The sequence below is a fragment of the Neofelis nebulosa genome, chromosome 5 (genome assembly GCF_028018385.1).
Source record: "Neofelis nebulosa isolate mNeoNeb1 chromosome 5, mNeoNeb1.pri, whole genome shotgun sequence".
In the NCBI taxonomy this organism is placed as follows: Eukaryota; Metazoa; Chordata; class Mammalia; order Carnivora; family Felidae; genus Neofelis; species Neofelis nebulosa.
This window is the reverse complement of record NC_080786.1, coordinates 148,601,567-148,628,477: the sequence shown is the minus strand read 5'-3', so window position 1 is coordinate 148,628,477 and position 26,911 is coordinate 148,601,567. Positions and strand designations below refer to the sequence as shown.

Genomic DNA, 26,911 nt, shown 5'->3' with positions numbered 1-26,911 from the left:
GAAGGGGCACATGATCCCCAATGTTTATAGCAGCACTATGGAGAATAGCCAAAGTATGGAAGAGCTCAAATGTCCATTGACTGATGAATGGATGAAGAAGATATGGTGTGTGTGTGTGTGTGTGAGTGTGTGTGTATTGGAATATATTACTTGGCAATCAAAAAGAATGAAATCTTGCCATTTGCAACAACATGGATGGAACTAGAACGTATTATGCTAAGTGGAATAAGTCAGTCAGAGAAAGACAAATATATAATTTCACTCATATGTGAAATTTAAGAAACACAACAGATGAACACAGGGGAAGGGAAGGAAAAATAAGATAAAAACAGAAAAGGAGGCAATAAGAAACTCTTAACTACAGGATAGAAACCGAGGGTTGCTGGAGAGGTGTTGGGTGGGGGAATGGGTTAAATAGTTGATGGGCATTAAGGAGGGCACTTGTTGGGATGAGCACTGGGTGTTATATGTAAGTGATGAATCGCTAAATTCTATTCCTGAAACCATTATTACACTAACTTGGATTTAAATAAACATTTTTAGAGAAGGTAATGAGAAAAACATTTTTTTAATTTTGATTCTGACAGGTTAACAGATCCTCCCCTTCTTCCACAGCCAACCCCCTTCCCAACCCTCTAGAGCTTCCCATATCCTGAAATACCAGGAAGTACTCTCATCTCCCAAGTAGGGATAGAGATTTAATTAAGAGACTGCTTAGCAAGCAGGAAGTGTCCAGAGGAGGTATAAACAAAGGGTGTGCCTCCTAAATAGCCATTGTTCCTCCACCCCTCCTCTGTTTTGCAAAGACATCTTTGTGTCTTTCTTTAATCCAATCGTCCCCCTCGATAGAGAAACCTTCGAATTCGCTGGCTGCAGTCCCCTCTAGAACCGCCATTGGCCACACATTCTCTGGGCTCCTTTGTAACTTACCCCTTCCTCAGCAACTCTGTGACAGTCCCCATGTCAAGCCTTGAGGAAAGAGGTTAGGAACTCCTTAAAGGATTTATCTCAGCTGAAATACAAGCTCTTCACCACTGCCGTCCCCAGGTTTCCACAACTGGCTTGTTCCATCTCCTCCTTGAAAGGTCTCCTTCCCATGAGACCCCGTTTCTAGAATTTTCCTCCCCAACCAAGGCCCATCTCCTTTTACTGAGACTCTTTGTTGACTCTTTTCTCCCACAAGATGGCGCCTTCCTTGAGGGGACCTCAGGAGACTCCAGTCTTTCCAAGATTATTCTGCCTGGAACCTGGAAGCATTCAAGATTTATTGATGAAGTTGAGAGAAAAAAAGAGAAACAGGAAGGAAGGAAGGGAGGAAGGAAGGAAGGTGGAAGGGAGGGAAGGAAGAGAAGAAGGGAATATTTTCCTTTTTTGCAACAGGGTAGACAATCTAGTTCCTTTCAATATTGGTCCTCAGCCTTGATTTTTTTTTTTTTTTTAACTTTTCCTTCCTTTTCTTCTCCTTGACTTCCCTCCATGACTTTTTTCTTTTCTCATCAGTCACTGCCAAGCTCTCTTATGGTCTGTCTTCTCAGCCAGTCTGTCTCAACAATAACAAGCAGCCATTTATAAAGCTCCATGCCAGTAGATTATGTTTGCTACCTCCTACGTCCTTGATTCAGTACTCTGAGATAGGTGTTCTCCCCATTTTACAGAGAGAAGCTGAGGCTACTGAGGGTGGAGCTAAGATTTAATCCTAGGTTTATCCAGTACCAGAGCCCCTGCACACAACCCATTTACTTTACTCAGATTTACTTTACTCCCATTGCCTGCCCAGCGGGGCCACATTCACACCCGCCACCTTGGCGTGACATCTGCTTGGACTCGCCATCCTGGCCTTTCCCGCTCTGGAATGGAATCAACACAAGAAAAGTCAAGACAAGTGCTTGATTCTTCTATTTATTAATAGGCGAAATAGTGCTGTGGGGCCCTCCAATACCACCTCCGGGCAACTAGCAGGTTTTTTGAGTATTTTTTTAATTGGTGTGTCTTTTTTGTTGTTGCTGTTTTGAACTCAGAGATTTTAATACCTTCGTTCTGCTTCAATTTCTTGGAGTCATCATTTATTTCTTCAATGGTTGATGTTCAAACTCTTCCATTTTAGCCCATGGGAACCTTTCAAATTGACTCTTGGGTTCTTCCCACAGAACCTAGTAGTCTCTGATGGCTTCTTTGCTTTTAGGCTGGACAAGATGTCCCAAACTCATCTTGTACATTTCCTTCCCCTAGAACGAAAGGACCTCCAATTCCTCTAATCGTTGCAACAACGTGGATGGAACTAGAATGTATTATGCTAAGTGAAGTAAGTCAGAGAAAGACAAATATCATATGATTTCACTCAGATGTGAAATTCAGGAAACACAACGATGAACCCATGTCAGATTATAGTCTCATATTTAGAGAGAAGTATACATTGCTGCTGGGATGAGTGATTTTGTTGCTGCTGTTACTGACAGGAGAAGCAGTTAGGTTCGTTAGTTTCAGCTTTATTTGCATATTTTTCAGATCCTTTGTTTTCTTTTTCTTTTTTTCCTTTTGTTTGTAAAAAATGTAAAATGTCTACATTTTCTGGTTAAAACTATGAAACAAGATACATTCGAAAAAGCCAATGTCTCCTGCTTTTTTGTCCCTCCTGTTCTATCCCTTCACTTATAGGTAAGCAATTTTAATTTATATTTGGTTCATCCTCTGTTTATCCTACTTGAAAATACAAGTAAATGTGCATATCTATTTATCATTTACTCATACATATATATTTACACAGAAGATAACATATGATACATTCTCTTCTATACTTCTGAACATGTTTCTCATATCCATAACTAAACATTGGATGAAAAAAGCAAAGAATTGCCTTGGAATCGACCTCATTGCTTTATATAGTGCTCTCACACTGCTGTTCCAGGGCACAAGGTACCTTGGGACAGGGGAGAGAGAGGGTGGCTGAACAGGGTGACTCTGGGACCACCATTATTTCAGCCACAGCAGCCACATTCCTGTTCCACATATTTGGAATTCCTATCAAATTTGGTCTGAAAAACAGTCCCCACTTTTTTTTTTTTTTTTGGAAAAATCCAAAGAGAAAATGGTCACAGGCTAATTACCAACCCAAACTCCCTGATCCTGGTTTCTGAGAGGCTGTCCAGAGAGCACACGCTTCGTGTTAACTTTACTAGGCTGGCATAATCTTACTGTCTAGGGTTGCCTAAGCTTGAGTCCCAAGAAAACCCTGGTGGAAGAGAAACACTCATCTGTTCAGCAACTGAGTGAAGGACCTGACAAATCATCTCGTCCACATTGTCATTTGAGGGAATCTAATTGCACATTTAGGAAACATCTTTAGCTCTAAAGAAGGGAACAAGAAAATACAAAGGCAGTTGAAGAGGCCGCTAGAATTTAAAGCAAAGTGTCCTTTTGCCTTGAGTGTATAAATCAAAAGTGCTTTCCAGATGGGTTACTGAATTCACTCAAGAACTGGCAGCCAATGAAAGATAGGCTTGCAGACTGACTCTTTTGTACTATTTGCCATACCTTCCTCTTCCACCTGTGAACTCCATGCATACGCAGACTAACCCACACCCATGGGCAGGTCTCACTGGACGTGTCATCGCTGTACCACTGGCTCCTGACACAATGCCCGGTGCTTAGCAGGTGCTCAATAAATACATTTGGAATGGACGAATGAATGTAAATATTCCTCTTTGTCCTCATGAACCCATCGGAAAGGCGTCCTAAATTTGGCTCATCACCGTTAAAGGACTGTTGTGGTTAGGATTGTGTCCCTCCGTCCCGCAAATTATGTGTCAAAGCCCTAACCATCCCCAGTACCTCAGAATGTGACTATGTTTGGAAAGAGTGTCTTTAAAGAGGTGATTAAAGTAAAATGAGGTCATATGGGTCGGTCCTAATCCAACATAAAGAAATCCTAAAGATCATAAAGAAATTAGGCCAGAGACATGCAAGCACACAGAAGAAAGGCCATGTGAGGACACAGTGAGACAGTGGCCATCTACCAGCCCCGGAGAGAGACCTCAGAGGAAAGCAAATCTGCTGACACTTTGATCTTGGACTTCCAGCCTCCGGGAACATGAGAAAATAACTTTGTTGGTTAAGCTGGCCAGTCTTTGGTATGTTGTTACAACAGCTCTAGCGAACTCTTACGATTGCCAATCTCTGCCCCAGACCATGGCAGAAGCGATGTCAAAGAAACATTTTTTCGTGGTTCGCATTTCCCGTTCCCATATCATATAAGCCAGAAGAAAATTGTTCTCAGTATGTGTTTCGTGGTGCTTTGAAATCCACAGTGTATCTATGTGACTGGCCTCGCTGTAAGAAAGCCCTTTGTGAGGTCATCACGTCACTCTTGCCAAAGCTGCACAGATGGAGACATGCAGGCTTTTAAAAACCCTTGAGAAGACACCATGCCTCACTTTGCAAACCCTCTTTTAAGAAACATCATTACCAGAAATCCATTCGATAACATCAAGAGGGAGCGATGCCTCCAATATTTGAAAACGCTGAAAACACTGCAAAATGATGGATTTAAGACCATATATTTTGGAGAAACCAATATTGCCGAGAGTCTTGTCACTGGAGAAGATTTCAGTGACGGGTGTTTCATGCAAACTCCAACTTGGTGTATCGTGCATGCTGGTGGTAGTCAAGGATGGGTGCCTTGGAAGTACCGGACGTTCCTTAGAGATGAGGTATGCATCAAACAGGAAGACAGCCTCTTCTCTGAGTTCTGTGATGTGGCAAGGAAGGCCTACGGGAAGTGCGCCATTGTGGTCAAAGAGAGAAGGCAGCAAGACGAGAAGAAGCCAGAGGAAGACAAAGAGCCAGAGGCCCAGATCCATGCCCCATCGGTCATTAACCTAACGAGCCTTGTGTGTTGCCCGGAGGTAGCCAAGTCCTGTGGCCACGAACTACTCTCTCTGCCTTCCCTTTACAATTACCTAAACCCTTTAGACTCAGCCTGGTCTTCTTTGAAATGGTTTATCATCAATAACAGAAAGGAGTTTTGCTTTCAGTACATTGACAGTGTCTATTCTTACCAGTACATCCTTGTCAGAGATTTAATTAGCAAAGGGATTGAAAGGATAAACCCAAGCAAATGGAAAACCCTAACCAACAGAGTGCGGAGATGGGAAAACTACTATCTTGGTAAATTTTCTTAAGGGTGATTCCTCTAACAAGCGGTTGGGACCATGCTACGGGCAGTCGTTACCAACTCTGCTGGGCTCGACTCTGGACCACTGCAGCCAAAGATACTTCAACAACGACCTCACAGGGATGCTGTGAGGACTGAGGTTTCTAAGAGTGTTGGCAAAGTGCTGTAGGTTTACTGGAGGTTCCATTAAAACTTGTTGGTGAATTAGGGATCTCGACTCCCATCTTGTTAAGGCCATCTTGAGGGCTGGTCAGTGGGAGGATTACAACTAAGCCCAAAGGAGCTTGATGGGGAGCAGGGGTGGTCAGAGCTAAAGGTTGTGTGGTCGAAACTTTTAGGTCAGAAAGAAAAAGAACCAAGTGTGCGGTCACAAAAAGGTTGAAATAGTGTGCCAACCAGCTTGAGCCACCAAAATAATCTACGGGGAACCAGTTTGCCATCAGTAGGAGATGTGGTCCAGACAGTGGCTAAACAGGCTTTTTGCTTCCCGTTGCTTGAAAAAAAGGTGTCGGAGGGTGAGTGAGAGACAAGGAGGTTCCAAGAAGGTGAAAACCCATCCAGATGCTCCAAGGTAAGTTGGTTGTCCCATAAAGCACCTGGAAAGCTGTAACAGGGATTGATTCAGCTGGGAGTTGGTGGGTGAACAGGTGAAGTGAACAGGAGTCTGTGGAACCCGTTAATCCAAGAATCCTCCAAGAATCAAGAGATCATGTAACTTGCTCTGGGGTGGAGGAGTGAAGATTTAAATGAAGAGTTCACGGGCACCTGGGTGGCTCAGTCGGTTAAGCGTCCGATCTCAGCTCAGGTCATGATCGCATGGTTCCTGTGTTCGAGCCCCGCGTCGAGGTCCATGCTGACAGCTCGGAGCCTGGAACCTGCTTCGGATTCTGCGTCTCCCTCTCTCTCTGCCAAGTGCCCTGCTCGTGCTCTCTCTCTCTCTCTCTCTCAAAAATAAATAAACATAAAAAAATTTTAAAATTCAAATCCAAAGATCATGTGCACAGCCATTATTCACACTGCCTCTCTACTACTGGGCATTCATTTAATCCCATAATGACCCCATCAGGTAGGTTCTACCATTTCCCCACTTTACAGGTGAGGAGACGGAGATGTTTTGAAGTCAGAGTCTAAAGCCCACAGGCCTAACCACCATTTTTGGCTTTGTTCCCGGAGTATTTGGCGTTTTTTTCCCTCCCACAACATGGCGACACCAGGCGACACCAGCTGACAAAGCAGCCGCCTCCAAGTGGACACCCACAACAAAAAGATATTTCAACACAAAATTGAGCAAGAGGCAGGATGCCTTGCAAAAACACATTATTTTGCAGTGAGAGGGGAAACATGGAAGACTTTTAAGGTTCTCAAACAAGATAAACCAACGGACGCTATTTTTGTTTGAATACCACAATGATCTAATAAGATGAGTTTGGGGTCCTCTTCCCTTGAGACCTGGTTTCATCATTAGGAAGGCACTTAGGGGAAAGAGACGTCAGTATAGCCAGAGACATCAAAAGGACCCCCCTTAATGTGCAACTTAGTTACATAATACTGGATGCATAATTAAGAAATGCTGCGTAATACCAAGCGTGGAAACTTCCAGCAGAAAGTCATGGAAAGTACGCTGGGCTTTGGGAGTCGGATAGGCCTAGGTGGAATCTCAAGTTTCCAGCTTATGAACCAGGGGACTTTGGACAAGTTACTTCACTTCCCTGAGGCTCAGTTAACTCATTAGTCAATTAGCGTTGAGGGCTTTAAAACTCTTAGCGCAAGCCATGTCTGGCACCTCCTGAGTGCCCCATCAACTGAAGCTCCTGTTATTGTAGTCCAAGCTGAGGGCCGGCAAGGATGCCCACGGTTAGACCTGATGTTGCTGACCTCATTTCCTTTTCACTCTTTGGGGAACATTCCTGCTGCTTTTCATCACCAGGGCATAATGAGAGTAGACGCATCTGAAGATACTTTGATCAAAGGAACTTTGTTCTCTGGCATTTCTTTTAAGACCATCTGTGATAGGTTAGGCAGCTGATGGTAATAAGAGGTTTCTTCTGATGGGGAGGACAGGGAGGATGGTGAGCATAGCCAGGACTCTTCGAGACCAATCGCGTGCTACGCCTGAATGAAACAAACAGTAAGGTAACGAGGCACAGCAACCCTGCGTGTGTGGACGAGTCCTCTGGAAGAGACTTCATGAGGTCAGAGGAGCTGCTGTCTTGCTAAGAGGTCGGCTGGTGAGGTATCCCTTCCTCTTCGGCCCTCACCGTCACCCACAACCACATCCCCGCTCTGTCTCCATGGACCATGGTGACTCCCAAGGAGGTGGTGTGTTGGAACAGTCTGTCCTAAAATGAGCCCAAAAGCAAATAGGCAAATGGAGCTGGGGCCCAGTGGATCCTGCCTTGTCCACCCGAGGAAGGTCCAAGGCCTACCCAGGAGGTGCAGACTCCTTCCATGTGTGATCGTTTTAGACATACAAACCATTTTCACGTACTTGACCTCACTCAGTTTAGACGGTCACCCTATATATAGGCAGGGCAGTGATCCTTAAGCTCATCTGCCCATGAAGACAAGTCCAGGCGGTAACTGACTCCCTTAGGGACACGGACACCTGTAGTGACAGGAAGGTCAGGCAGAATGCACGTCTTCTCAAGTAACCTTCGCGCCCGTCTCTAGCAGGCTTCGTGGGTTGGTTAGGATTAGGTCATGCTGTGAGTAGTGGAGACCTAACCCACAGAGATTTAACAGAGAAGGCACCCCAGGGAGCTCCTGGGTGGCTCAGTCAGTTAAGTGTCTGGCTCTTGATTTTGGCTCAGGTCATGATCTCCCGGTTCATGGGATCAAGCTCTGCACTGGGCTCTGTGCTGGCAGCACGGAGCCTGCTTGGGATTCTCTCTCTCCCTGTCTCTCTCTCTCTCTCTCTGCTCCTCCCTTGCTCAGGCATTCTCTCTCTCTCTCTCTCTCTCTCTCTCTCTCACTCTCTCAAAAAATAAACAAACACAATACAAATTTTTTTAAAAGAAGGTACCCCACCTCCACCACAGAAAAATCAAGAAGTGCCAAGGTGGCAGCTCAGGGCTAATACGATGGATCCATGGTCAACAAGAACCCAGAGTCCTTCCACTGTCCTAACATGGTTCCATCCTCATTGTCCCAAACGGCTGCTGAACAAGCCACTGCATCAGGATTCCAGAGGCGGGAGGCGGGGGGCGGTGGGGGGAGCACTGACAGGTCACACATCTGCACCCCCAGCCTGGCGCCTTCACTCTGGGCTCCCCTGGTGGGGTCTCCAGGCTCCTCGCGGGGAAGGGGAAGGCTTGGGGACACTTCGCCCCACTCTGACTTCTCCACTCCAGGACCTTCCCTCTGGCCTCCCACCCACACCCCAGGGGGCCCTGAAACCACCAGAGCCTTTGTTTAGGGAGCAGCTCTCTGTCTGGGCGGATCCACCTGACCCCTGGCAGGTGCACGGGGGGGTGGGGGGGGGGGGTAGGGAACGGAACGGGGCAGGCCGGCCCTTCCTCCTCACTTTAGACTCTTGCTGGTGCCATCTGGTACCCTCAGAGTAAGTGGTTAAAGGCTTAACTCTTCCATTTGGAGCCTGTTGCCTCGATCAGCTACTCGGACGGCTGGCAGCTCAGCCCCCTCTCCCAGCTCAGCTGAGCCGCTGGAGCCCCAGAAGCAGGGAGACACCACAGAGGCCACGGGGGAACAGGGAGGAGGGTGCCTCCGTCCGAGGGGAGAAGGCAGAGGGAGAAGGGATTGTGGAGTCTGGCCCCTCATGGGCGAGACACAGGGGGCTCTCCCCGCTGCACGCAGCACCCCTCCCACGTTGGGAGCAGAAGGCCTTGTGCCAAGCCGGAGGGGAAACTGAGGCCACCGCCCTGGCTTCCAAGGCCTTCAGTGCCTGGTCCCCAGATGACCCCCCTCCTCGGGCCCTCCCTGCTTCCTCGCACAGCCGGTCCCCCTTCCTCTGTCTCCTTCAGCCCTGATGGAGCTCAAGCTTCCCCCTTTCAGAAAAACTTTTCCGTCAATCCTGCCTTCTCCCAAGGCTACCGAGGTTCCTCTCCCCTCCCGGGAGGTACTCAGCCTGCTGCAAAGTTGGGGATCACAGGACAATTCTACAGGAGCCCGATGCGGGGCTCGAACTCATGAAACCGTGAGATCATGACCTGAGCCAAAACCAAGAGTTGGAAGCTTAACCGACTGAGCCACCCAGGCGCCCCTCTAATATATTTTTTAAAGGTTTTATTTTTAATTTAATTTAATTATTCTTATTTTTTAAATGCTTATTTATTTTTGAGAGAGAGAGAGAAAGATGGAGTGTGAGTTGGGGAGGGGCAGAGAGAGAGGGAGACGCAGAATCCGAAGCAGGCTCCAGGTTCTGAGCTGTCAGCACAGAGCCCAATGCAGGGCTCGAACCCACGAACCTGAGATCATGACCTGAGCCGAAGTCAGACGCTTAACTGACTGAGCCCCCCAGGCACCCCAGGAATCTGCATTTGAAACTGCCTCTCATGTGTGCTCACGTTGGAGAACCCATCCTGCATTCTTGTTTCCCTCCAGACTCTCTCCATTATCTCCCGGCTTCGCTCCCACACAGGGGCGACCGGGGACCGCCCAAGAGGCGATGTCGAGGAACATCCACGTGATCAAGTCAGGCGAGACGCCCTGCTATCAAGGCCCAGGCATCTAGAAACCATCGGGACTAGGGCACCCGGGGGTCCGATGAAGTCAGCGGAGCGTCCCAGTTGGTCTCAGGTCGTGATTTCCCGGTTCCTGAGTTCGAGCCCCGCATCGGGCTCATTGCTGTCAGTGCAGAGCCCGCTTTGCATCCTCTGTCCCCCTCTGCCCTCCCCCCGCTTGTGCTATCTCAAAAATAAATATTAGAGAGAGAGAGAGAGATCGTCAAGACTGAATCATTTAGGCAGCTATGTTTCCGCAGAGATGAGAATTTGGATACTCTTCGGGGGAGAGGTAATGCTTTTTAACACACTCAAGATATTTTCGTTTGAACTATTCAGTTCCTGAAATACATCATATATGTCTCTGCCTCTCTGACTCGATAAGCAAAGTAGTTGAACCTTTTCTTAGTGACTAAGGTCATCCTTGTGAACATAAAGTCATAACGTGCGGTGGTCCCGGTGTGGGGCCGTCGGCCACTGTGTCGTCTGGCACTAGGTGATGGTACAGTGACTTCTCAGGCTCGGTCCGCTTCACAAAGACCACCTCTTTCGTGCCGAGGCATTTCTCCTGCTAACGGCCTTTTCATTTCTGCTTCCGATAAGTTATCAGCTTGAAACCAATAGAGAGGTGTTAGGACAAGTCTAATAATTAGATTAAATGGGATCTGTGTAAGGGGTCCCGGAGCTCCCCTGGGGGGAGAGAATAGGTTTCAGTTTTCGCTCTCAGAAACCTCTTCCGGCTGCCCGGGGGCGGTCTTCTTATGGATCCACTCACAGTTAAGGTCGGAGAGCTGCTGGATCGCCGCAGACCGGCTGGGGTCCTGGTTGCGGGCTGCACCGATCTCTCTGTCCACCTACATTCATCCACGCACAGCCTGCATCCGCCAATCATTTGAACTCAAACAATACATCTACCGACTTTGTGTGTGGTTAATGGTTTAAGCAGTTCAATCCTTAGGTCACCCTCTACCAAATTTTCCAAGATAACCCCACGTTCCACAAATTCCCCAGTTTTCAGTCCCCTAGGAAAGCACCTGTTTAAAATAAACGTGGATCATCTGGTTGGGCAGATTGACTCTCCAGGAAAAGGTTACAGCCCCGCTCCTAGGATTGACGAGGCAGCCAGCAGGGGGTGCACGTGGGAGGAAAGGTACCCAGAGGTACCCCGCGTGCTGGAAGCCAGGGATGCCCTAGCCCTGCAGAGGGGGAAGGAAGCAGAGACGGAGGTCCTAGGCCAGGGTGGGTGGGTCGCCTGCCAGGCTGGAGAGGGCACCCTGACAAAGGCAGGAGGGTTGGCCGTGGCCCAGGGTCAGTTCTGGACCCCACCTGAGGAACTCGGGGAACGTGGGGACCAGGGCGCAGAAATCCTAGGGCATTCCACTTCTGTTCTGGGTCTGTTTATGTTCCACGAGACCCAGGCCACATGGACTCTGGGGATTTGTAGCTTGTTGGGTCAGAACGAATTCTGTACCTAGAATTTGATCCTATGTCAATGCTGCTTCCTAAATTGTGGCTAAGAGCATCCAGTAACCATAGTAAAATTTAAGAACGATAGAATTCCTTTTACCTCTCTGGTTTAAAATTCGAAGTTCTGTCAACCTGGGCCACAGTGGGCTGGACACCCATTAATACACAGCTGCTCCTTGAATGCAGGGGTTAAGGATGCCAATCCCCTGCGTAGTCAAAAATTCACCTGTATTCTTCGTAAAACTTAATAGCCTATCGTTGACCAAAAAGTCTTACTGATGGACATAAACAGTTGATTAACACGTCTGTTGTGTATGTATTATACAATGGGTTCTTTTCTCTTCATCTTTCATATCAGCTCTTATTCTGCAAATGGTTACATGTCATTTCTGACCATGAATTTTAAAAATGGTTTCTTCCAATTTTATTTTTGAATAATTTATTGTCAAGTTAGCTGATATACAGTGTATACAGTGCAGTCTTGGCTTCGGGAGTAGATTCCTAGGATTCATCTCTTACATACGACACCCAGTGCTCATCCTAACAAGTGCCCTCCTTAATGCCCGTCTCCCATTTTCCCCGTCCCCCCACCCCCCCCCCCCCCATCAACCCTCAGTGTGTTCTCTGTGTGTAAGAGTCTCTTATGGTTTGCCTCCCTCTCTGTTTGTGGCTTAATTTTCACCGGAGGGTATTCTGCTAAGTGAAATAAGTCAGTCAGAGAAAGACAAATATCGTATGATTTCACTCACATGTGCAATCCGAGAAACTTAACAGAAGACCATAGGGGAAGGGAAGGAAAAATATAATGTGTTCTTCAAGCAAGCTAGGGAAAAAAACCGTTAAAACCATAAGCAAAATACATTGACAGCACTGTATTTATGGAAAAAACCCACTTACAAGTGGAGCCCTGTGGTTCAAACCTCCGTGGCTCAAGGGTCGATTACACACCCATGCAAATGTTCCACGTGGCCACCAGCAACGGGACCAAACCTTCCCCCAGATGTATGGCTTTGGTTACTGCTTTCTCATCCCTGATCCGCTCTCTAATCGAGGGAAGTGAGACATCGTGAATCTTTTGGCAGAGATCTCCGTCTGTGAGGTGCTGAGTCAAAAAATCTTAGGATCGCTTCTCTCAAACCTGAAAGGCTCCCTGGTTCATCCCTCCCCTTCGTCTCTTATCGCAAATCCCAACAAGCACACGGGGTGGGGGTGGGGGGGGAGAGGACCGTGTACACCCCGCTCTTCTAACTCTGTCACAGCAGGACTCGGGGACGCGAGTTCTTCCTAGACTCCCGCCCAGTGTGGCCGATGGGTCTCACCCTGCAGCCCTCCCCACGAGGACCCTCCTGGGTCAGCAGAGGCGCTAACGTGGCTTGGGCAAGTGGGGTGCGGCCTCCCTCCACCCCAACAATGGAAACATGGCCGGAGGCGGGCCGGAGCAGGGCAGCGTGCGGGAGGGCAGCACAGCAGAGGGCCGGAGAGCCGGGGAGGGCGGGTGGCCGAGGCTCCCACCCCCGGAGCAGACGCCACTTCTCCCTCCGCCCGGTCCTGGGTCAAGAGCACCTGCGATCCCAAAAGGCCGGGAGGGGTGCAGGTTGGCAAAACTCCCTCCTCTCACAACACCGGGCGGGGGGTGGGGGGTGGGGGTGGGGGGCGGTGTGTGTCTGCGTGAGACAGAAATGCTCTGGCTTATTCCAGAGACAGAGACAACGTTTTTACAAAGGTATTTTATTTCAGTAAACAAAATACTGGTTCTTTCAAGGGCATAAAAAAATGCATACAATTTTAAGTTAAACCTATAGGTTGGGAGTCTATCCTCCAACACCCCATTCAGTAAGGGTCTCCGCTTCCTTCTCAGCTGGGGTCCACTCAGGCTGACATTTAAATCGCAAACTCTAGAAAGGAAGACAAAAAGGGTGGGTATGAAATGTCTGATTGAACACTGATGGAGGTTTGACCTGCTCAGCGCTGACCCTGGCGATCAGCCGGTTCAACGTAACAAACAGAAACCACCGCAAGTTTATCTATTAAAAGAATGTTATTTTCAACATCCCGGTTTTCTGCCCTGGTTTAAAAGCAGGTTCGAGGCTGGCAGGAAAATGAAGCATCAGTCTCGCGGCAGCCCCTGCGCCCCGAGGCCTCTGCGGGTGCCGGTGGGAGGGAAGCGCTCGTGGCCCCACATCCCATCTCTCCTTCTTCTTCTTGGTCTAACGCAAAATGAGGGCTCTGGGGGCACCGGGGTGGCTCAGTCGGCTCAGGTCATGATCTCACGGTCTGTGAGTTCAAGTCCCGCATCGGGCTCCGTGCTGACAGCTCGGAGCCTGGAGCCTGCTTCGGATTCTGGGTCTCCCTCTCTCTCTGCCCCTCCCCCTGCTCGTGCTCTGTCTCTCTTGCTCTCAAAAATAAATAAAACATTAAAAAAAATTAGACTCTGCCTGAGACAGAAATTCAACCTACCACACATTTCAAAGAGAACTGCCCTCCCTTGATGGTTTTAGTTTTGCAATGCTCCCTCTTTCCTCACCCCAGTTGCCCACTCCTGGGTTTCAGCCAGTAAAACACCGTTTCCAAAAAAACCAAGGTTCTGGCCAGGGACGGCGTGGGGGGCAATGACAGAGGAGGGGATTCTGGGCCCGGGGTGAGGACCGGAGAGCCGCTGTGCTTCACAGTCTCTCAGTGCACGTCCCTGCACTCGGGAAGGTGATGCAGCTGGGGTGAGGCCCGGTGGGCCCGTGTCTGACCTGGGTTCGATCCTGACTCTGCTCTTCACGAGGCAGAGGGCCAGCCCTTTCTCAGTCTGAACGGGCCCCGCAGAGCTATCAGCAGAAGCGATAAGCCAGCCAGCTGAGAAATGCTGAGCAAAATGCTAGCCACACAACAGTCATTCAGTAAGTGTTGCTACGATTACTAGTCGTGTGCCATTAACCTCCACAGGTCCAAACTTTTTTCTTCTAACATTTATTTATTTATAATAAGAGAGAGAGAGAGAGAGAGCGTGGGCGGGGGTGGGGCAGAGAGAGAGGGAGACCCAGAATCCGAAGCAGGCTCCAGGCTCCGAGCTGTCAGCACAGAGCCCGACGTGGGGCTTGAACTCACGGAGTGTGAGATTGTGACCCGAGCTGAAGGCTGATGCTTAACCGAAAGAGCCACCCAGGCGCCCCTACACCTCCACAGGCCTAAAGATCCTCTACGGGAGGCACCTGGGTGGCACAACTGGTTAAGCATCTGAGGCTGATTTTTGCTCAGGTCATGATTTCACAGTGTGTGGGATCGAGCCCCGTGTTAGGCTCTGTGCTGACAGCTCGGAGCCTGCTTGGGAGTCTCTCTCTCCCTCTTTTTCTCTGCCCCTCTCCTGCTCGCTCTCTCTCCCTCAAAATAAATAAATCAACATTAAAAAAGGTTTTTAAATCCTCTATGGGAATTCCTATTTACAGAAGCATGGGATCTCCGGGTGGAGAGGGGTTAGGAGATCGCTGGCCCAGTGGCTCCTAGAGCGACACGTTGCTGAAAGGGCTGTGTTAACTAACTAAAATTTAAATGCATGTTAACTAACTAAAATTTAAATAAAAAATACACCTACGTATGTTAAGAAAGAAAAAAAAGAAAGAAGAATCCCTTAATGGTTTTTCAAAAGAACAGATGTCTACACCCACGTAATGGAATCTCTCGGGGGTCGGGGCCTGGAAATCTGCACTTTCAACAATTCTGATCAGGAGCCAAGTTTGGGGACCGCTGATCTAGAAACCCCTGTCACCGTAGTTGAATCCTCAAATTTTCAGAGCAGCACAGAATTCAACCCGATAAATGGAAGAAATCAGATCACACACCAGAACTAAGGGAGGTGCTGATCATCGTCTGTTCACTCTGTGGTGGGCGTTTCAGAACTACTTCCTGGTGCCTTAACTCAACAGATGTGCTCTGGGCACCTCTTGGGTGCTGTGACAGGCCCAGGGCTACCGCGACGAGTAAGACTTCACGCTTACATGAAGAGGTTGTTGGGAAGGACCCTCTGGGACTAACAAGCCAAGGCCAAGGGGCCGGAAAGTCTCCCACGGTCAAGGAGTGGCCTGCAGAAGTGTGGGGAGTGAGCACTGGAGGGGCAAGAACACATTGGGAAGGGATTTCTATGCCATTCCTGGGAGTCAGACTTTCTCCTGAAGATCGAGCAGGGTTCGTTCATCTTAGGTACGGGCATGGGTCTCCACAGACCTGTGACCCCACCTCCTCCCCACCCCCGTCTGCAATTTGATGTGCAACTGTAGGTGTTTCTACTATGCGTGCTTCTGCTGGGAGAAGGTCCACGGCTCTCAGGAAATTCTCAAGAGTTCTGCGACCCAACACCTGCTCAGCCCCGCTGCCTGGATAAGGGAGCAGCGCCCAGGCTTCGAGCAGAGGCGGGCACAACCTAGCTCATCTGCACCCAGGGTGCAGGGGGCCGGGATCTGCACGCCTCCCCTCCCGCAGATGCCCCCCATCAGACAGCAGGTGGGTCTCACGCGGCCTTCAGACTGGAGGCAGGAGGGGTTCTCTGACCCCCACGTCTGTGCCTCGGCCCACCCCGGCCCGCTGTAAATTTTGCACGAGCAAAGTCCCCATACCTTTGATTTTTCCCTCTAGTTATCTTTCTTCTCTGACTGCTTCTTTTTTTCAGCTTCCAGTTTTGCTTCTAATCTTTTCCGTTGGTAGATTTTGACTCCAGCAAACGCCAGGCAGAGAATTAAGGTTTTTGCTGCCAAGATATACAGCAGCAAGGGCATGTGTTCAAGGACCTTAAAGAAGAAAGCAAGCATTCTAGATGTACTATGATTGAGAAGGAACGTTTCTGTTACATTCCCTCGTTTAGCAAACCCTTACCGCACACCTATCACGTAACAGGCACTAGGCCAGCTGCTGGGGCTACGCTGGCGACCAGGACAGACGCGGTCTAGTTTTCCCTCCGCCCTCCACCGCCCCCTTGCTGCTAGCTTCCTGCGCGAACCACCCACGGGCCGCAGACGTAACTGTGGTCTCCCACGACTGGACCAGGCCCTGGGCCGGTCACCCCGGCCCCTGCTGCCCAGGAGGCACTGCGGTCCAGTGAAAGCAGCCAGAGCTGAGGTGGGGGGGGGGCGCAGGGGGGCCCGGGCTATAGCCCTGCTCTGCCACCGACTGACCACGAGACCTGGGTCAGGCACTTGACTTCTAAGCTTCTGCCTCCTCAAGGGAGGTGGGCCAGACCCCGTCTCTAGATTCTCTGATCCTAGGAGGCTACGATTTCCTCTTGGTTGTAGCCACTCATCAGCATCGGCGCTTCAATAAATATAAAAATACGGTAAAATTCAAAACATGAAAACTGAGCTACTCATTAACTGTTCCCATAGTTTCCGGTTAGAGGGTAAGTTCTGACCCATGGGCCGCAATGGCGTCCGGGGAATAACGATGGATTTGAATTACTGTCTGTACTAGTAGGTACGTTACGATGTTAGTGCACATAGAGCAACGGTATCTCAAGGGAAATACTATCCTTGTTTCATGAACACGGTTAGCGTGACCTGAATGATAATTGTGAGCTTTTCGCGTGAGTAAAAATCCCTTCCCGAATAAAGGTGTGCTTTAGTTGAGTGGTCACTTATTGTAGAGGATTAATTAGGGAGGATTTATTCCAGTGAAATCAGTAAACTGCCAAACATAACTTATTATACGCCATTCCCACATAAGGAGGTCCTACTAGATTCTACTACAGGAAGCACATTTGTCTCTCCTTCTAACAGAATGGGTCCGTGAAAACTTCAGCTAGCCGGGAACAATATGCTCACAGAGCGGGAGGGCCGGGAGGGGTTTTAAGCACGACTTAAATCTACCACTTGTTTGCCTCACAAACAAGGAGAGTGAAGCTCATGGTCGGGGAGAGGCCTGCGTCACACAGCCGATTCAGGATGAGGCCAGAGCCAGAACGAAATATTCTAACCTCGATGCCGATCTTCTTTCCCCTGCTTCCCGAGTTTCAAGGAAACGGACTTAATGAAATCATAAATTATGTACATACGTGTTCGCACAATTTTATTACAATTCTTTAGGCTTAGACCTAGATACAGATTTCTTTTTTTTTATTTAAAAAAAATTTTTTTTTCAACTTTTTAATTTATTTTTGGGACAGAGAGAGACAGAGCATGAACGGGGGAGGGGCAGAGAGAGAGGGAGACACAGAATCGGAAACAGGCTCCAGGCTCCGAGCCATCAGCCCAGAGCCTGACGTGGGGCTCGAACTCACGGACCGCGAGATCGTGACCTGGCTGAAGTCGGACGCTTAACCGACTGCGCCACCCAGGCGCCCCCAGATTTCATGCTGAGATGTCGTGGCGTCAGTGAGGCCTACAGGGAGCTCACTGGGCACTACGGGCCTCCCCTACAGGTTCCTCCCATAGCAGGCAGGCTCCTGGCTCCTGTCCCCGGGAGGCAGACAGACTGTCCTAATTTTATGGCTGAGAAAGTATAAAGTCTGGAACGGTGAGGGTCTGACCGAGCTCAGACCGCTCCAAAACCTGAGCTCTCTTTATCACTACACTGTAAGGTGCATCATCCACTCCCCACGCTCACCAATTTTACTATTAAATTATACAAACAAACGACGTCTGGGCTACTGAATTTACTAAAGCCGACCGCAATCACTACCTCTGAAATGATTTAACAGGCTACTTACGGATATTTGAGGACGACGGCAAGGTGGTACAGCAGGAAGAGAACGGACATCCAAAGGAGGAATCCAAATATTTCAATTGTTTTAATTTAACCAGAACAGTCAGAACCCAAGAACACTGAGCAGCTGGGTAACAGTTTCCAAGCACAAAGTCATTTTCACAGCAAAGAATAAATACGACATACGCACTGAGAAAGACCACTCGAGCAACAGTAGAAAAAACTGAAAACCTTGCAAAAGTGAAACTTTTCATCGTGACAAATATAAGCAGCTTGGAACGCGGGTCTGCCTCACTCAGACTTAGAGCTAACCTCCGCTACCTCCCCCCAGTAGCCCTCTAATTCCTGTATTTTCTTGAAGGTTCTCAGTCAAGATGAGGCTGGACGCCACGTTTACAAACCAGCTATGAAAGAAAAAAAGCGTTAAATGTGCTTTTATTTTACCTCCTTGGCGGCAAAAATCAAGCAGCTCAGAGGTGGAAACCCCCTTTGATGTTCATGGGGTTGACCTAGGCCAACAGAGCACTAATCCACATGGGAAAGTCACCCCTCCAGCTCTCCCCATCTCCACGGCTGAGGCCGTGGAGTCCTACTATGACGGAGCCCACATCACAGCTCACGGTTCCCTGTGATCTAAACATCAAACGGCTCAGTGACGGGAAATGTAGAGCTCAACGGGAAGTTAGAAAATACACTGAATTGGGAATACATCAACAAATGGACAGAGGCAAGTGGTGTGGGTACTTACTTTCTTTCTAAAGGTAGTGGAGAGGAGGCAGCGCAAGGCAGGGGTTTCAGGACCGGGAAGGGGGGCAGAGAGGCGGCAGCAGAGGTCAGGGGCCCCCCTTCCCCAGGCTTAAAGCAAAGGGTTTCAGGGCTGCACTCCTGCCCCTCTGGGGGACTGAGCTTCAGTTGTGCTAAATGTCTGCCTTTGATTTCTTTCTAACAAACCCCTCATTTTATTTAACTTTTTTAGAGTTTATTTATTTTGAGGGAGGGGGATGGTCAGAGAGAGAGAGGGAGAGAGAACCCCAAGCAGACTCCACACTCAGTGAAGAGCCCAACGCAGGGCTCGATCTCATGAACCATGAGATCGTAACCTGAGTCAAAATCAAGAGTCAGCCTCTTTAGCCAACTGAGCCACCCAGGCTCTCCCTGTCTCGGTCTCAAAACCAACCAACCTTCAAGGGGGTAAGTGAATAAAATATTGTGGGAGTGGGCGAGATCTATACCAATTTTTAAAAGTTTTTTAGGTCTATTTATTTATTTTGAGAGAGAGAGAAAAAGTAGGAGTGGGAGAGGGGCAGCAAGAGAGGAGAGAGTGAGAATCCCAAGCAGGTTTTGCACGGAGAGCAGCGGGCCCAACGTGAGGCTCAAACTCACGTACTCAGAGATCATGACCTGAGCCGAAGTCAGATGCTTAACCGACTGAGCCACCCAGGCGCCCCATACCAATTTTTTAAAATAAATCCCCAAATCTCGTGTAATGAGAGTGGCTCATTTTTTGAATAATTAGCAAATACTGTCGCTAATGCGCAGTACTGACTGTCACTGATGCCACAGGCCCCCTGAGCCAGAAAGGGAAGCCGACAGGATGTACCACGGGCTACATAATCCTGCTGCCTTCCAGAGCCTCATGCAGTCAGGGTGTGAAGAGAGGCCACTTCTTCCCGACAGTACAGGGAAGGGCCCCCTCTTAAACATGAGGTGGTTCCCAGGCAGCCACAGAGCTATGTGTCTGCTCGAAGTTGGAAAGGTTTGGGCAGATTCTGTCCCTGACATAAGAAAGAACGCCTTCTGTCACCAGCAGGATTGGCCTGGATGGTCAAGTGGGTTGTCCATCATTCTACGATTAAAAACGTTCTCTGCGGCCTGCCTTAGACCAGTGGTAGCCCCAGACTAAGTGATCAGGAACTTTGGGGGGGGTGTGTTTTAACACCGTCTGTGTTTTAACAAGTCCTCAGCAAGCCTTCAGTACAGTTACTGCCTCTTGTCCCCACTGACTGTGGCCACCACAGAGAGGACAGGCCCTTCCCTAAATCCCACCCCACGCCGTTTTCTGCTTCTTCCCCTTGTATCTCCTTGCTGCCTCGTCTTTCCTTCCCAGCCTTTCCACGGTGAGTTCTGGAATCCCAATATTTGCTAAACAAACGCTCCAACATTTTCAACCCCTTCAAGAAGTCCTCACTCTGCCTCTTAAATTCAACCAGGCTTGTCCTGGAGAAAAGTCCCCATGGTCCATCCTTCTGCATGGTCCCCCCCAAACCTTTGCCCCAAAGAGCTGGGGAAGCAGAGGGGTTCTCTATCTCCTAGCCCACCCCCCCGCCCCGGTCCTGCTTCCACACCTTCCCAGGGAGCCTTGCAATGAAAAGCTGGTGGATGTTTTGAACAAGCAAATGCTCATAATTGCAAAAATACACAGTGAGATCCTAAGTTTGAAAATACACACGCTACACTTACAAATATGGACAAAACACTGGAAGAAAACACACCAAAATTGTTAATAGTAGCCATCTCTAGACGGTGAAGACAACACGATTTTTGCTGGATATCATACTTTCAAAGAATCTACAATATGATCTATTTTAGTGGCTGCTCTCTAAACCAACAGCTACCACACCCCACCCACTTTGGGGATTTGATGCGATGATTCTCCTTCCCTCTGTAAAACCTGCTGGCTGCTGCCCGCAGCCCGCTGAATGCCCAGCAGGATTCTGCCCTTGGCCCTGTGCTCTCATCTGCTGAATCTGTTCTGCAGAGGACAGCTATGTTTATTCCCCAACTAGTTTAAGTTGAACTTGATGTTATCATAGGTAATTTTTGTAAACACAACACTTAGTGAAATATGGCTATATTTTATAAAGAAAAAACTTGTTTCCATGAGAAGTAAATCAAACGCTTTCAATGCATTTTCGAGTTCGAGTTGAAAAAAAAAAAAAACAGTGCTGTTGGCAACACAAATGTAAAAGATTAGGGAAGACGAGATAAAAATCTGGAAAGATTTTGTATGTAGGTTGTTTCATAACATAGTAACCCATTTGAAAGAAACCAAAATGTGAAACTGTAGGTAAAACTTTACAGGCATGGTTTTTGCAAGAAAAGTGAGGCAGATCTGAAGTCAGTGTACCCCCACTCAAAGAAAGGGCCTAACCCCCCTCCAAAAGTCTGGTGACTAAATGAACTTTTATATGTTTTAACTTAAAATTAAATATTAAATAGTATTATGATTCCTGCTTTAATTCATTTTTTCTTTTTAATCAACCCACCTCTACAGCACTGTTACTCTCAATTTAAAAAAAAAAGTTTTTTTTTTAATGTTTATTTTTTGGGGGGGGGGGGGAGAGACAGAGAGAGAGAGAGAGAGAGAGAGAGAGAGACAGAGCATGAGTGGGGGAGGGGCAGAGAGAGGGAGACACAGAATCCGAAGCAGGCTCCAGGCTCCGAGCTGTCAGCACAGAGCCTGACACGGGGTTCAAACTCACGAGCTGCGAGATCATGACCTGAGCTGAAATTGGATGCTTAACCAACTGAGCCACCCTGGTGCCCCCTACTCTCACTTTTTACAATGAGGAGAAAGAAAAAACCAAGCCACAACGTATAAATTAAAAGTATACTCACCTTCCAGTTCATGCTGGGCCAATTGCGAAGTCACTCCTGGTCGACGTGGGCCTGCTCAGACAAGCACATGGAGAGAGGAACTGGGAGGTCAGGTCTTGCTGTTCTGGGGGGGAGAGAAGAAACAGGTCACTTTGGGTTTTCCAGATCAGTCCACCTTAGGAAGCCTTCCCTTTGATGGAGAGAAAGGGCACAGGAGCAAAGACAGCAAGCCCCACAGAGAGGAGGGTTTGTGGGGGGGCCCAGCAGGGGACCCAGAGCCTGGTGGAAAGCAGATGGCCCGGCTCAGGGAGGAAGACGGGCTTGGCTCTTGGTGAGCAGAAAGGTCTCCGTGGCTGTTTTTTGCCTGGGCTGGGGGCACAGCCCCGAGCAGCGGTGGCAGTGTTGTGCCTGAGGGGACAGGTGCTCCCCCCCCGCCACGCATCTGTGGACAGAAGAGCTCCCAAGTCTTCTCCACCCACCTCCTGTCCTGAGCAAAGAGCTGGCCGGCGGATGAGTGCCTCTCTTTTTTCAAGTCCTCTGAGTGTTAAGCTCATCTTGGTTTTTAAAAAATATCTGGAGGGGAATAAATGATACGGAAAAAAACTGTCCTCAGGAAGTAATTCCTATCTAGAATCTCATCTAAAATGTGAGGAAGCAGCAGGAAATGACAGGTCAGGGGACACAGCTGGAGCACAGCATCTGCTCCAAGGCCTTGTATGTCATTATTCTTATGCTACGGCACGTACCCCAAGAGTCAGAAGACTTGAGTTCTGGATGAAGAACCCACGCACTCTGGTAAGTGACTTCCCTCCCGGGGCCTTGGTCCCATCTGTAAATGAAGAAAGGGGGTGTCAACCAGATGGGCTCTAGGGCCCTGACTTTTTTCTGAAATTTGGCAACTTACAGTATACTCAGAGCTTCACGTCACAGTGCCTGGCTGCACTACGGCACATTAGCTGTGCAAACTCATTTAGTTTTCACACGAGCTCCGGAGAGAGATTTATTGTTCTGTGTCAGAGATGAGGCAACAAAGTTTATGTAACGCGTCCAGGGTCGCACAGGGACTGGGATTTGAACCCATCCAATGTGGCTCCAGAGTCTTACCCTGATATAGGCAGAAAGCTTTGCAAATTCAAAAATCATGGGGATGCTTGCCTTTAAATGTACTTAGAATGGAGAAAAGGCACAAGAAAAGGTCAGGCCTTTAGAATGGGGATACTAAAATGAACTTCGGGGAAAGTGTTTTATTAAAACTTTTACTTACAAAAGCATGTAAGTATAGAAAATTCATACCTCATCGATTCAAGGTCATAGTATCTGGAAAACAGGCTGGTGGTTGGCACAAGATAACTGAATTTTCCCCATGACTTCTTTCAAAGCCAGATAAGTTCATGATAGGAATGTACACCATAAATCTCTTTAAATGGGATGACGTGATTGAAGGTGCTCGTTTTCTTCATGGATAAATGGCCTGTTTGTCCTCAAGTAGCAGGAGATTCTGACTTGCACTGGAGAAACACGTTCCTATGACCTGTTGCTAGAATTTTCACTTTCAGTAATCTCTGATAATCTCAGGGCTTAGCCATGTTGTAATTGAACAATGTTTAAGGTTATGTAAATTTTATTTTTACAACTCTTGCTCTAACGGAGCTGTGTACAAATACAGTAGGTAAGTTTGGCTGTTCTTTATTTTCTGCGGTCATATTAATGTATTAATGTAATTAATTACAAGAATTAATGTAAGAATTAATGGATCAATGTAAGATACATTCATGGATTAACGTAAGATATTGATTCCCAAGGTCAAGGGCAACAAATAGGTCCAAAAAGCTTATGAGAGGAAATTAAAAAGAACACCCCATGGGGTGCCTGGCTGGCTCAGTTGGTAAAGCATGTGACTCTTGATCTCGGAATTGTGAGTTAGAGCCTCACACTGGGTGTAGGGATTATTTAAGGAAATTAATTAAAAAAAAAAAAAAAAGAGTGTTGACTTAAAAAAAGAACACCCAATGGTCTGGCCCTCTGGCAACCAAATATTACATTTACTACTGGCGTGACCTTGGACAACTCACTTGGCCTCTCTGAGCCCCGCATCTCTCATTTGTAAATTCTTCAGAGACTGGATTATAAACACTAAGCACAGTGCTCAGTACATGGAAAACATTTCAATAAATATCAACCGTTAGTGTTACGATAAATATCTCTCCTTCTGCTAATGGGCATGCCAAGCTTAAGAACCATAAACAAGAGGCAACCAGAGCAAAATGCAATCAATGCAAGATAGCAGGGACCAAGAGAACTGGAGAGCTGGACTCTATTCTTGGTGGCACCAATGGCAGGCATGTGACCCGGGGCAAGCCATTAACCTCTCTGAACCAAAATGTTCTCATTTTAAAAAATCGGAATCCAAGGAACAACTCTGCAACTCTGGAGTTCGTTAAGTCCCCATTTTCTCTGATATCACACAATCTGACTATGAAAATTTACTGGCAGTTGCCTCAGCTTCATACCTAGGGCGATGAAGTTCAAGCTCTTTAGAAGGAAACATATTTAAAGTCAACCTGCAAAGAAAAGTAGTGGGAGTGATGCAGTGAGCGGGTGGGAGACAAGAGGGCTGATCAGTCCAGCTCGTTCCTACCTGCTGCCTCCAAATGATAACTTTCCTCTTCTCGCTTCAATTGCGTGCTCTAACTCTAACTTTTGTAGCACCTGGCAGGACTTCAGCAAATGAGAACCGAGACCGCTAAAAATATCAGCAGGCTAGTAGCAACACTGGCATATGTATGTCTGATGCAATATTAGCCACAGAAGGCAGCTGGTATCTGAGGGCCGAACTGCAGAAGCCAACAAGGCGTGGACACCGTTGAGGCATAAAAACTGTGAAGTGCAGGAGGTTTTAGACTTCCCCCGGAACTATGCACCATTCAAGCTAACTTAAATCTGAAAAATAACAGTGGCTCAGATAGAAGCCTTTGCTTCTATCATTTTTTTTTTTCCTTTGCCAGATTTATCCTAAAAACCGGAAAAGCTCTCCGTTTATTCAGGTTAGGCCAATGAAAGCCATCTGGACAAAATCCTGTCCAGAATCTACGTTTTCTTCTTGGCACACCCAGCAAACTCCAGGGTGGTCAGTCTCCTGCTATCTACGCTCATTCCAGCCGCTAATTAGGCCGTGTCAGAACGTTTCGGAACATGTTCGCATTCCCGGTCTCTGCCCTTTTCACCCCAGCTCTTCACCCAATCATTAGAAGTTGGGTGGTGCGAGGAGGAGGGAGTTGCAGGTGAACCCCGGGCATCACTCCGTCGACCTTTGAGCCCCACTACCAGGTCACCTGCGGTTCCCAGGGCCAGAGAGGCTGGATCTCGGCTGCTCCATAACCGACCCTTGGGGAGTAACACCTAACCCGCTGAGACCCGGGGATGAGGGCCAACGGCGGCCGTCGCTTCCCCCACCCATCCACATAACAGGGTGTCCGGAATATTCGCTCATCCCTCCAAACCCTCCGTCCGGAACAACTCTGGGCCCGGTCCGGACCTCGTGCCGGCCTAAACACAGCGCCCCCGGCGCCGGATCCGCGGATTCCGCGGCGCCGGGACGACCGAGCCAGGCCGGGGCGCTCCGCGGGTGGGGCCGCGGCGGCCGTCACCCTCCCGGTCCCCACCCGGGAAGGCGGCGCCGCGCGGCAGGGGGGCCGGCTGGCGGGCATCCCTGACAGAACAGCAAACGCGGGGCCGACCGCCGGACTCCCCAGCGCCCCCCAAAAGCTGTCGGGCTTCGGGTCAGGATCCCGCTGACCGGATGTCACCCACTTACAGCTCCAGGCCGCGGAGGCTCCCGCGCCGGGGCCTGCACAGGAACGGTCACTCGCTCAAGGCGGCGGGGAAACTACACATCCCGACATGCACCGCTCCGCGCGCCGGCGCAATGGATCCGGGCCGCATTCGCGGGCGTACGCCCGGTACGCAGGCGCAGTGGGACGCTCCGCACCGGACTCCTGGGGACTGCGCAGGGGTCAGGGGTCACGATTGGCACGGCCGGACACGGTGCTCCGGAACCCGGCGCGTTCCCGTTGTGACCTTACCGGAGCTGGGGGAGGTCGACGGCCGCGGGGCTGGGCGTCCCGCTTCCTCTGGCTACTACCCGCTGCTGTCTGCGACTGAGGACCCTTGGGTCCCCAGAGGTTTCCAAATATAGCGTTCATCTCTTGACAAAATGCGTGCATTTTCCTTTGGGAGAGCGGTAGCCCGGGTACCGGGGTCCCAGCTTCCTTCGTTCACCAGACGCGAAGTACGCGCTCGGGCACGCTCAGCCCCGGCCCCGCGGGAGCGCGCAAGCCGGACCCCAAATAAATGCAAGGGTGACCCCAGGGAAGGTGCACGGAGCTCTTTCTCCGTGCTCGGCTCACCCTTCTGTGGATTAAGGAGCCGAGCAAGGGGAGAGTAAGCGGCTGGCGCAAGAACAACACCCGCGAATTGCAGGGACAGAATTTAGATTTCGAACCCAGGAGGAGGTCTGACTCCAAATGCCATCATGACATTTTGTGGTGATGACGCACAAGGTGTTAGGCCTGCAGAGGACAAGGACAAAGTGAGGGGTGGAGGGTTTGGTTCGGCTGACCAGCGAAGTTTTCCTATAGAAAGTAACAAAACTAGCTTTGTTCTGAGCACCGTGAGGCTTCTTGTCTCGCTGAAGTCTCGTAACGAGCCTATAACCGGACATCATACAACTAATTCGCACATGAGGAAAGGGAGGCACAGAGAGATTAATTTGTCCAGGGTCTTAAAGCCCGCAAGTGCCGGAGCTGGGACCCTGACTCTCAGTAGTCTGGATGTAGACTGTAGGGGCAGCAACTCCCATGGGCTCGTTTTCGAACCACTTCTGAACTCTTGTAAGAAGTTAAGAGGCGCTCAGGTCATATGGAGCCAGGAATCCAAGCAGCTGGAGCTCTAACAGCGAACGGGGTAGAAAAGAAAAACAAGTTGTTTGAAGGGGCATCTTTCGTGGCCGAGTTGAAAGTGGAAAGCCTAGGATTTGGGGGATTAATGTTGAAGTGGCAAACTGAGGCAAGTGGTTCCAACAGCTCACTACCCAACATGCTTCTGAAGATTGGGCATTTTGCCCATCCCCCAAAAGGAAAGCTGGCTGATAGCCATCTGTGTCACCAGCTGTCCTTTCAGTGATGATAATAAAATGCACTTTCTTCCAGAAATCTAAATTTCTTTCCCTCAATTTGGTTTCCTGTGTCCAAGATGAAGCCAGACACTAGTTAAAGCATGAAGGATAGACTTCCTTCAGTAACTATTGCAACAGAGAAGAGGGTCC

The 26,911-nt window shown here is 49.0% G+C and overlaps 2 protein-coding genes across 6 annotated transcripts; one reads left to right on the top strand and one right to left on the bottom strand.

The window, feature by feature from the left end:
• Positions 1–3,623: 3,623 nt before the first annotated feature.
• Positions 3,624–5,379, top strand: C5H21orf140 (chromosome 5 C21orf140 homolog). Its single transcript, XM_058731915.1, has one exon. The coding sequence runs from the start codon at positions 4,422–4,424 to the stop codon at positions 5,175–5,177; it is 756 nt and encodes a 251-aa protein (XP_058587898.1). The 5' UTR covers positions 3,624–4,421; the 3' UTR covers positions 5,178–5,379.
• Positions 5,380–13,028: 7,649 nt separating this feature from the next.
• Positions 13,029–25,533, bottom strand: SMIM11 (small integral membrane protein 11). Of its 5 annotated transcripts, XM_058731918.1 has the most exons (6): positions 25,403–25,533; positions 22,335–22,417; positions 22,068–22,161; positions 21,610–21,712; positions 15,915–16,085; positions 13,029–13,211 (listed from the first exon to the last, which is right to left on the bottom strand). In XM_058731918.1, the coding sequence occupies exons 4-5, from the start codon at positions 21,619–21,621 to the stop codon at positions 15,930–15,932; spliced, it is 168 nt and encodes a 55-aa protein (XP_058587901.1). In that variant the 5' UTR covers positions 21,622–21,712; positions 22,068–22,161; positions 22,335–22,417; positions 25,403–25,533; the 3' UTR covers positions 13,029–13,211; positions 15,915–15,929. The 5 variants fall into 5 exon arrangements, with proteins under 5 accessions (XP_058587901.1, XP_058587899.1, XP_058587903.1 ...); XM_058731916.1 differs by lacking the exon at positions 22,068–22,161; XM_058731920.1 differs by lacking the exon at positions 22,068–22,161 and having other exon boundaries at positions 21,610–21,707.
• Positions 25,534–26,911: the final 1,378 nt, after the last annotated feature.

Excerpts from the sequence above, each read along its gene's own strand:
- C5H21orf140 (XM_058731915.1), top strand. The coding sequence starts at position 4,422 with ATGCCTCACTTTGCAAACCCTCTTTTAAGAAACATCATTACCAGAAAT.